Source organism: Neolamprologus multifasciatus, chromosome 3 (assembly GCF_963576455.1).
Source record: "Neolamprologus multifasciatus chromosome 3, fNeoMul1.2, whole genome shotgun sequence".
Taxonomy (NCBI): Eukaryota; Metazoa; Chordata; class Actinopteri; order Cichliformes; family Cichlidae; genus Neolamprologus; species Neolamprologus multifasciatus.
The window spans coordinates 5082132-5093991 of record NC_140441.1 but is presented as its reverse complement, the minus strand read 5'-3'; the positions used below and the strand labels follow the sequence as shown (position 1 = coordinate 5093991).

At 40.3% G+C, this 11860-nt stretch overlaps 1 protein-coding gene across 1 annotated transcript; it reads right to left on the bottom strand.

The window, feature by feature from the left end:
• Positions 1-415: 415 nt before the first annotated feature.
• Positions 416-5719, bottom strand: LOC146521202 (nuclear factor 7, ovary-like). Its single transcript, XM_085154431.1, has one exon. The coding sequence runs from the start codon at positions 3797-3799 to the stop codon at positions 2408-2410; it is 1392 nt and encodes a 463-aa protein (XP_085010557.1). The 5' UTR covers positions 3800-5719; the 3' UTR covers positions 416-2407.
• Between the last annotated feature and the right edge of the window lie 6141 nt (positions 5720-11860).

Below are 11860 nucleotides of genomic sequence, written 5' to 3'. Positions count from 1 at the left end.
GCTCTTATTCACAGTCTTCCTTACACACTGCTTCACCTTATCTCTTTTGATTAAGAATAAAGAATAAAGTTACTATTAGTAAAAGCACACAAAGAAACTCTATTATACCACACTATAATCATGTAGAAGACTGGATGTTGAGCCTTTTCACCCTTAGTCAGAGGTAATGAGAGGTGAATTGAAAACTTCAATCTATCTATGTACCATGTCTCTCGACAGTCATGAAAAATGCAATCAAAATAATTTACTGTAATAAATTATAAATAAATAATTTTGCAACCAATCAGAAAGATTTCACTTTTTCCCTTTTGTGCACTTATAAGGTATTTCCTATGCTTTTTCATTTTGTAGGTTAGCCTCCCGTCATGTACTCCCTGTTCTCTGGAGAATTTTGGATGTTTATTTTTTACCTCTGTGCATTGTGAAGGCAAATTTATTTTCTCATGTATTAATCACATATTCAATCATATCACATTAGTTATAGTAATATCACTTTCTCACTTTACTATAGTAAGAGCACTCCTGTCACTAGTTTGCATGCATGTGGAAAGTTAACACAGTGAGGCCATTGTAATGGGAGACATTGAACAGATAGTGAGACTCCTGCTTATCAGGGATGTAAATCCTTAGGTGACAGCCAAGCAGAAATGAATCAAATAGACCAATACGGCAAAGCTGGGATGGCCCATTTGGTAAAGCAAATCCATTGGGAATCTTTTTTTGCCTTTAGACAATAATTCTGATGGCAAAAGAACCAAACGGGACAGGCAAAAAAAAAAGTCTCAGATTTTGTGTTTTTATGACTTTATGGGTTATAAACAGTTAAAGCAACATGTTGATAAATTGTTTATTTGTCATTGTAAACCAAAAATCTCAAAATTCCCATGCAACCACCAAGTTTTAATCATCATCATACTATAATTTTCATGTGTGTTTGTCTCCAAATTCCTCCTAGAATAAAACTGTATCCATAATTTGATTTTAAAATCTATTTACTTTCATTCCTTTTCAAAAAGACTTCCAAAACCTGTTTTCTACATTGGAATTCAAAAATGGTGGCTGAAATTGTTGAAATGTGTTTTGCATTAATAGTTTAATTGAATTAAATTGCCCATAGGTGTGAGTGTGAATGTGTCACGATCCTGGGTCTTTTGACTCAGCATTTTGAGTTTTAGTTTATTTTGATGTTTATGGTTTATGTTTAAGTTCATTGGGTTTTCTAAGTTAATTTGCTTATTAGTTTCCTCTTGTGTTTTCAACCCCTGTGTTAAGTCTTCCTTGTCCATTTCATAATGTTTCCTATTTTATTTTGAAAGAGGTCCTGTGTTTATTGTGTTTAGTTTTACGTTTCCCTTGTGACGTTGTTATATTCATTTGTTTCAGCTTTTCCCCATGTGTTGCCACTTCTCCTGATCACCTCATGTGTGTATTTCCTGTGTTCAGTTTCGTGTCCTCCCTGATAGCTGTGTGATTCTCCCTGTGTTTTTAATCTATGTTTTATTATTAGTTTTCCCACTTTGGTTTTGCACCGTTTTGCCTTGTTTTCAGCAAATAAAGCCGCATTTTTGAGTTCATATTCCGTCTTGGTGACTTTTACATTTGGGTCCTCTCCTGCCTACACACAGCCGTTTTGTGACAGAATGGTTTTTTGTCTCTATGTGTTAGCCCTACGACAGACTGGTGACCTGTCCAGGTTGCACCCTGCCTCTTGCCCTAAGATGGCTGGAATAGGCTCCAAACCTCACAAGGATAAGCAAAAAAGAATAGATTGAATGTCTAAATAAGTAAAACAATCAAAAATAAAATTGTAAGTGAATTTACTGATGCATTCTTTATTGCACAATTCATTATTAAAGCACAAAATTATTTATTTGGTGCATGTGAAAATTCTGGTCCTCTATAATGAATGATGATTAAGCTGTTTAGGCTTATGTTTTGTAGGTATTTTAAGGGTTACAAATATCAGAAAAGGCATGTATAACAATCACTATAAATAGCTGACTATAATATGAGCCACACCATATACAGGGTGGGACCATTTCCATGGTTAGTAAATACATTTGTTGCCTTTAAAATTCTCACTTTAATTTTGATCAAGGCCATGCAACAACTGCCTATATGGCAATCTTCATGCATGCTCAATCAACCATGTAAGCAAATCCCAAAAGGTTGATTCAGTTCATCTGGACGCAGCTGGTCAGCTGAGACTGAAGAAGTCACTTGTATAAGTGACGAAATTTTTCTCCCACTGAAAATGCCACATCCAGATCTTTCAGTGTTCATGATGAATAAATACACAGAATTATCATTAATCATTATTGGATCAATCAGTACATACTCGATAAGATCTCTTATAACAGTGTATAGTAATTACAATTGATTAATATTTAATTAATATTAATATTAATTAACTCATCTGCTCCACTGACACTGACACCTTCAACGGCAACACCTTCACTTCATTCCTTGTATTAATGTATGGAAACATCTTCTCAGTGAAAGTGTGTGTGAAGGTGTGTATGTGTGTGTTAGTATCAGGATCAGAGAACGACAGCTTTCCTCTGTTCCAGTCCAGATTCACTCTGATCCTCTGGAGCTTCTTCTTTACTGAGAGAGCAGTTTCTGGACCTGATAGAGAGCGTGCTGAATATTTTCCATTATAAAGTCCTATTCTCCATGAACCAGACCGTATGGGACCCTTCCTGTGGTCAGACTCTGCTAACACACCGAGTCCCCACCGTATACTGTCTCCAACATCAACATCCCAGCTGTGAGTCCCTGAGTTAAAGCCCTCAGAGCCCAGGACAGAACAGTAGTAATCAAACCTCTCTGGATTATCAGGAAGCTGCTGCCTCTCTCCTCCTCGTCTCACACTGGTCAGATCTTCAGACAAGATGAGCTCTGGACTTGCAGTGTTTGGGTCCAGAATGAGAGGAGTGTAGGAGACCATGTCCTTCTTATCATTCCAGATGTTAAAGGTCAGGTTGCCCAGGTGTTTGGCCTGGTCTATCAGAGCTCCTGAGGGCAGCTGTGGATCATCCAGCAGGGGGCAGCGCTGGACTCTTTCCACTGCAGCCTTGTAGTTGTGCAGGAATGAGACGTCTTCAGCTCTCAGCTCCTCCTCTGTGGCTCTGACTGTGTCTGAAAGAGCTGCTATCTCTCTGCTCAGAGCCTCCATCTTCTCCTTCATCATCCCACTCTTCTGCTCCTCTTCCTCCCTCAGTGCAGCCAGCCTGGCCTCCTCTTCCTCTGCTAGAAACTGCTGAAGCTTCTTAAACTGCTCCTTAATCTGCCTCTCTGTGTGTCGGGCCTGGACCTTAATGTGTTCTGCTGTTTGATCAAACTTCACTTGAACTTCTTCACAAACCTTTAACTTCTTCTTTAAGGGGTCCAGAGTTTCCTGAAGTTCCTTCTTGTGTTGTTGTGCAGCTTCATCGATGGGTCTGAATCTGTGATTGGTGTGTTTTTCTGAGTCTCTGCAGACGAGACACACTGGCTGCTGATGGTCCAGACAGAAGAGTTTGAGTTTCTCAGAGTGCAGACTGCAGAGAGCCTCTGAAGCTCTCTGATCTCTCTCCTGTAAGAACGACTCACACAGGTTCTTTAAAGCCCAGTTTATAGGTGGTGCATCCATTGAAGATCTTCTCTTACAAACTGGACACTCGTGTGTTGGTCTCTTTCTCCACCATCTCTTCAGACAGTCTTTACAAAAGCTGTGGCTACATGACAGAATAACAGGATCTCTGAAGACCTCCTGACAGACCGGACAGCAGAGATCCTCCTCTGATCTGGAAGCCATTGAGTCTGTGAGTGAAGCTGAAAACAGCAGACAGGAAGTACAGTCAGTCCTGGCTCCCCTCCCTCCTCTACCACCTTCACTGAAGCATTATATCAGTTCTCAAGTGTGCGAGTCTGTATTCACATTCTCGCTTAGTCTGGACCTTGTAAGTCCACACGGGAGTCCGGACTTGGCGAAAATGCGAGTACGGAGTCGCAATTTGTACAATTGGAACACCAGCGTACTTGATGATGTCACAGCTCCAGAGTTTTTACTGCCGTCCCCTTAATTTAACTGCGATTAATATGGTATGAAGCTTAACTTTAATCACAGCCAAACAGATTTACTCAGGAACAAATAAAAGACTGAAATAAACCAAACAGATTTAGAAGATATTTAGGAGACTTGCATATCATGTTCAACCTGAGCCTCAACCTCCCGGTCTGCTCCGCTCCGAAAACGTCAGAGCACTCTCGCAAATATGTGATATCTTGATAAATCGAGCAGATATTTGAAGCTTACACAGCTACAGTCTCACCTGAAAATATCTCCAAAGTTTATTTTGTGACCCCGAAAGAGTCTATTTAAAAGTCTTTAGCCACGCTCCTCAGCCATTGCCGCATTTCAGTTTTGGACAAAATACTTTAAAGTACTTTAAATTACAACAGTATGGCACGCCATTTCAGCCAAATATCGCGAGTTTTGTAACACGTCTGGTTATGAAATGGTGTTAAAAAAAAATGCCGGTTAATAATACAGTTCGCTGTAAATAACAACAAAAAAACAAAAACAAAAATAAATACCTTACCGGCCTTATGCCGTATTTAATGCCAGAGAGTGGCGCCTTGAACACGCCTTCTGAGCAGCGGAAGAGAATGCAGTTTTTACCTGTCTTTGAACGCCGCTTTTTACGTCACTCAGCAGAAAACGGTGTTCAAAGATGAAAGAAAGAAAATGGCATTTTTTCCAGTGTTCAGCGTCAATCAAAGAAGCGCAGACCACAATAATTCATCACAGATTGTTGCTGCTAAGTGACTGTTTATTCGGTACCAATGCGTGTCACCGTTTTTACTTGTATTATAACCCCACTGTGCATTTTGATGTGTTTAAAGCACAATCGATCAAACAAGCAAACAACAGAATGCTTTTTCTGAAACAAGTGGAGGCCTTAACTGCTGTGTCTGCTACAGCAGCTCCGCTCATTCCTGAGCTTCTTTCTTATTTTCCCCTTCACTTCTCTTAACCTTTAACTTAAGTCTTAGTACATGATGGCAGAATCTAATTGCTGTGGTTTCATGTTAGTTCTGGTCATTCAAGTGGAGTGTCGTCGCCCAAGAAGGAGACGTTACAGACCATCTCCTCCTTCTGTAATCATTGGAAATGTGAGATCGCTCCTGTTGAGGATAATAGATTGCTTAATATACATAAGAGTTACAGGGACTATAGTTTGTGATTGCTTGCCATATTATAATATGGCGGTTGCTATGGGGTAAGAAAACATATAGGTCGTATCCAAATTCATGGGCTGCATCTTCCTGAGGCCGCATTTGTAGACCGATTACGTCACAGCGACGCACCGAAGGCTGTCCAAATACGTAGACTCCTCCGAATGCAGCCGACAAATGCGTCCTCCTTTTCCCCGAATTTGAAGGATGGGTCGGGTGTGTCCTTCGTGGCCTACCATATCCCAGAATTCATAGCGCGGCCCAGCCAAACTCCAGTTTCCAACAATGGCGGCCGCTACTAAGTTTTAAAATTACTCATACTATTCTTTCTGGGTCACAAAATAAACTTTTAACATATTTTCAGGCGAGAAAGTAGCTGTGTAAACATCAAATATCTGCTTGGTTTATCAAGATATCGCATATTTGCAAAAGTGCTTCGACGTTTTCAGAGACGTCTGCCACCCACCAGCTCGATAGCTAGCCGAGAGCTCGAGGTTTACTGATGCGGCCAAGAACGGCACAACTCCCGGCACATCACTTTCAGATCACCACGGAGTTTCGCTACTCGGGTTAAACGTAATATATAAGTCACTTAGACAACCTAAAAATGTTAATGTTGGGCTTTTTTCAGTGTTTTGTTTGTTCGTGAGTAAATCGGTTTGGCTGAGATTAAAGTTATTAGATTAGATTAGATAAAATAAAACTTTATTAAACCTCCGGGTGGGTTCCTCCTTGGTTTTTTACACAGCTGAATAAACATCAAACAGAAAACTGATTAAACAGAAGTATGAGACGGTCGAGAATTTACGCCAGTGTCCTTTTATATTTTAGATAGCAAGGAGCAGACGGCCGAGTTTATTAAACTCCACCGAGACAGCGGTGACGCTAATCAGAAGGCTAGACCGTCCAATTCCCCCAGCCGTTTACTTCCGGCCTACCTGACCTTCTGAGGACCCGGCCCACGTAGACCGCGAAGGCCGGGTCCTCAGGAGGATGCAGCCCATGAATTTGGACACGACCATTGAATAATAGCTTTGGAATGTAAACAAAGAACTGGGGTGCAGGACAGGTAGCAACAGTTACTTAGGGTGAGGGATAGACAAATGTCAAACAGATATTACCTTAAAAGCAGATGGGGGTTAGTGGGTCACTGTGCATGTGTTTTTCCATTGTGGGGGTGTTTACTGTACAGGGAGGAGACCAGAACCGTTGTGTGTGGAATTCTTTAGATCAGCCATTAGAATAAGACTGGGCTCATCTCCAGATGCATCGCTGGACACTGCCGACCTTCACCCAGTATGTGACCTGCCCCACCATAGGCAATAAAACATGATACTTACTGTACGCCAATGCAAAAGAGGCATACAGTCCCTCACCTCTCCCTCCCCTGGGAAGATCTGATCACAACCTGGTGCACCTTGTCCCTGTGTACGAGACCGTCGTACGCAGGGAGCCACCAATCACCCACACAGTGCAGAGATGGTCGAAGGAGAGCACGATCAAGCAAATAAATGACAGAAACTTTTATCAAACCACTGTTTTGCTCAGTTTAAAGTAATACCACTGTATAATAGCCTTCAGTTTTAAAAATATTAACAGCATCTCAGGAATATTTTTGCCCGTTCAACATGCATTAAAAAAACAGATATGCAGTTTTGAAACAGACCTGTATGCACGTTTTCTGAACTGTGATGTAAATAAGTAATCTCAAGAAAGAAAAAAAGAATTGTTTTCCATGTAAACTGGAAATGTCCTTCTTAATGTCATCTGAGTACTCTGGAAGTCTTACACGAATTTGAAACTTAACACCAGAGAGTGGGACATCACACGTACTTCTCTAAAAGAGTGACTCGGGTGTGTAGCTCCAAAGGATACAGGAAATGCACTGATTTCCATGACAGAATCATGTTTGTTTAATGCAGTTTCCTCTGCGCGCTTGAAGATCACTGACATCATGACCCTTAGCCTCATTGTTTCTCCAGAGTCACTGAATCTTTTGATAAAACATATTTTGATGCTTCCAGAGGATGAGATATTTCAAGCCTTCACAGCTTTACAGTGAGGAAAATTATTCTGAAATTGTTGCACAATTTGTTAATGGAGTTTTTTGCAGATTGAACAACCTCCCCCTGTATTTCTTTCAGATCATCTCTGCTTCTCTAAGATGTTCTTTAAATATTCAATCACGTTACTGACCTGTTGCCAAGTAACCCAATTACTTTTAAAATATCCCTCCAGCTGTTTCTTTTTAGAACCACTTATTTTTCCAGCCTTGCCCCATACCAACTGTTTTGAAACATCATATTCAAAAGGAGTTATTTTAACGACACAGTCTAGGTTTAAACATTTGACATGTTTTCCATGTTCCACTGTGAATAAATTATGGCTTTGAGATTTGCAAATCACTGCTTCCTTTTTTCAAATTGATATTTTTACACAGGAGTCCAGTATTTTCAGAGTGGAGTTTGTACAATGTATCTGTCTGGGAAAAAGTAATCTGCTCTCTAATGTTAACACTTTTTTTGACCTGTGCACTGCAACAACACCGAACACACACTAAACCCCTCTATGTCCACTACACTATTCTGAAACCTACTATACAGGTTTTTCTTCATTTAATCATTTGCTGTAAACGCTTTATAGCTGTGTTTATCAATATCAACTGCTGTAACATTAAGACAAATTAAGTTTACTTTATGTCAGATATATATATATATATATATATATATATATATATATATATATATATATATATATATATATATATACACACACACACACACACACAGTGGGGCAAAAAAGTATTTAGTCAGCCACCGATTGTGCAAGTTCCCCCACTTAAAATGATGACAGAGGTCAGTAATTTACACCAGAGGTACACTTCAACTGTGAGAGACAGAATGTGAAAAAAAAATCCATGAATTCACATGGTAGGATTTGTAAAGAATTTATTCGTAAATCAGGGTGGAAAATAAGTATTTGGTCAATAACAAAAATACAACTCAATACTCTGTAACATAACCTTTGTTGGCAATAACAGAGGTCAAACGTTTACTATAGGTCTTTACCAGGTTTGCACACACAGTAGCTGGTATTTTGGCCCATTCCTCCATGCAGATCTTCTCAAGAGCAGTGATGTTTTGGGGCTGTCGCCGAGCAACACGGACTTTCAACTCCCGCCACAGATTTTCTATGGGGTTGAGGTCTGGAGACTGGCTAGGCCACTCCAGGACTTTCAAATGCTTCTTACGGAGCCACTCCTTTGTTGCCCGGGCGGTGTGTTTTGGATCATTGTCATGTTGGAAGACCCAGCCTCGTTTCATCTTCAAAGTTCTCACTGATGGAAGGAGGTTTTGGCTCAAAATCTCACGATACTTGGCCCCATTCATTCTGTCCTTAACACGGCTGAGTCGTCCTGTCCCCTTGGCAGAAAAACAGCCCCATAGCATGATGTTTCCACCCCCATGCTTCACAGTAGGTATGGTGTTCTTGGGATGCAACTCAGTATTCTTCTTCCTCCAAACAGGACGAGTTGAGTTTATACCAAAAAGTTCTACTTTGGTTTCATCTGACCACATGACATTCTCCCAATCCTCTGCTGTATCATCCATGTGCTCTCTGGCAAACTTCAGACGGGCCTGGACATGCACTGGCTTCAGCAGCAGAACACGTCTGGCACTGCGGGATTTGATTCCCTGCCGTTGTAGTGTGTTACTGATGGTGACCTTTGTTACTTTGGTCCCAGCTCTCTGCAGGTCATTCACCAGGTCCCCCCGTGTGGTTCTGGGATCTTTGCTCACCGTTCTCATGATCATTTTGACCCCACGGGATGAGATCTTGCGTGGAGCCCCAGATCGAGGGAGATTATCAGTGGTCTTGTATGTCTTCCATTTTCTGATGATTGCTCCCACAGTTGATTTTTTCACACCAAGCTGCTTGCCTATTGTAGATTCACTCTTCCCAGTCTGGTGCAGGTCTACAATTCTTTTCCTGGTGTCCTTCGAAAGCTCTTTGGTCTTGGCCATGGCGGAGTTTGGAGTCTGACTGGTTGAGGCTGTGGACAGGTGTCTTTTAAACAGATGATGAGGTCAAACAGGTGCCATTCATACAGGTAACGAGTGGGGGACAGAAAAGCTTCTTACAGAAGACGTCACAGGTCTGTGAGAGCCAGGGATTTTCCTTGTTTGAGGTGACCAAATACTTATTTTCCACCCTGATTTACGAATAAATTCTTTACAAATCCTACCATGTGAATTCATGGATTTTTTTTCACATTCTGTCTCTCACAGTTGAAGTGTACCTCTGGTGCAAATTACTGACCTCTGTCATCATTTTAAGTGGGGGAACTTGCACAATCGGTGGCTGACTAAATACTTTTTTGCCCCACTGTATCATGTCCTCCATTTCTGTATGCAATATTTTAAATTAAGTATTCAGCTCATTCACCTAAATGACTCATAAACCAAAAGAGGGAAGATTTAATAATAACATTGGAGGTATTTGTTCTTTATTTTTATTATTAAAAGGTTAAGAGAAGTAAAGAGGAAAATAAGAAAGAAGCTCAGGAATGAGCGGAGCTGCTGTAACAGACACAGTTAAGGCCTCCCCTTGTTTCAGAAAAAGCATTCTGTCGTTTGCTTGTTTGATCGTGCTTTAAACACATCAAAATGCACAGTGGGATTATAATACAAGTAAAAACTGTGACACGCATTGGTACCGAATAGGCAGTGGTCTGCACTTCTTTGAGTGAAAGGAGTTGAAAGTAATTGGATGAGAGAACCAGGAAGGCCGTGCATGATTTTAAGAAAACGGCGTTTTAAACAGGTCACAGCTGACACGGAAAAAACACCGTTTTTTATCTTTGAACGCAGTTTTCTGCTGTGCGACGTAAAAAAAGCGGCGTTCAAAGACCGGTAAAAACTTTTTGCTCAAACTCACATTCAGTGTGTGGAGCGTCAGCAGCTTGAAGCAGCAGTGTTGGAGTTTTCCACTTTTCTCTCCTGTAGCTGGACTCACTTTGAGGAAGCTGCTAGTTTGGTCTGAACTCAGTCTGATCGTCTGTGCGTCTCTCTTTACTGAGGAAGAGGAACGGCCCTTCCTGGTTTGTCGCGTTTGAATAACGTGAGGGGCGGAGCTTAATTCAACTGCCTTTTAGGCTTTCGTTTCACCCAAAAACGAGAGTGTGGCTGTATCCCAATTCAGGGTCTGCAGCCTTAAAGTACGCAGCCTCAACGGTGGTAAGATCGGAAGTGTGAGGCTTGTGAAATGGGACGGTCTAGCCTCCGTCGCGCTGCCCAGGTTGCCTAGCACCCATGATAGCTGGAAACGTGTGGTTGACAAAAATGAAGGAGAACATATTTTGTTCGTTTGTTTCTACACGAGCTTTGTGTGATTTGATGAGTATCTGAGGCTGAGACCACAGGACTGTAAAACATGATTGTTGGGCTTCATTTCTGTACTGAACAGTCATTTAAGATTAACTAGTAAATAACAATTAGTTAATGTTGTTCATGAGACTAAAGTCAGTGTAAATATGAGATGGCCAATATTATAGTTATTATATTAATCATTATTATTTATTACAGCAGTGAGTTTGAACTCTCAAATCAAATCACTTCTATTGTCACATCACATGTGCAGGTACACTGGTACAGCACGTGTGAGTGATCTCTGTGTCAAACACTGAGCTGCAGTAAAGATTCAATTTGCAGCTATTTATGTCCTATCACCTTAAATCTTCACTCAAAGACACTCAAGTATCTTTGACAGTGTATATATAGATATATTATATATAAGAGACAAATGTTGTTCCTTCAGTATGTTGGCATTATTACATTTGTCTCAATGCTTACATATATGTGTAAAAAGCAAATGTACGAGCTGTGATAACTGTGTCTGATACAATGAAGAGTAGACTGATATATGAAATATTCCTTTATTGGGTGAGAAAATCAGACCATGTCATAACTGCTTTAAGTCATACAGAATAGATATCAGAGCCTTAAACAGTCTGACTTCTGCTAAATGGGTCAAACTGGGCAGAAAGTCTACAAACACATAACATCCTTATAGAATATGATGTAACACTATAGATCAACTTAGCTCAGAATATATAAAGCATATAAACAATTACAGCGATATGATGCAACAAACACAGCAGTGCTACTAATCCAAAATACTCAAAGCTTCATAGAACTGAAACAAACATTTATTTTTAGCTCCATTCTGCTGCTGATACATACTTTAGGTTTCTGAACATTAAACTTGTTGCTGCCTTTCATAGTGTGTAACTTGAAGGCCCTGAGTACTTTCTCCCACACTGAAAACACTGGAATGATAAAATTATTTGAACATTACCCATGTAACCCGGGTTAAAAAAAGATGCATAAATAGTAAAAGATAAGTGAAGTCTGAGAATATAAATATCAAAGAGTTCATTTATTTAAATTTTCTTGTATATTAAAAAGGTAAAAGTTCATGAAAATGATTAAAAACATGTTTGCATTGTTTAAAATAAGTTATCTTTCTTTTCTTGTGAATTATTTGTGAGAAATGTAATTTCCTACGGGGATATGGTCTGTGAAGGTAACACAGGGTGGAGAAGATAAAAGAGAAAAAAGAGAGCGCGAGGAGAGAG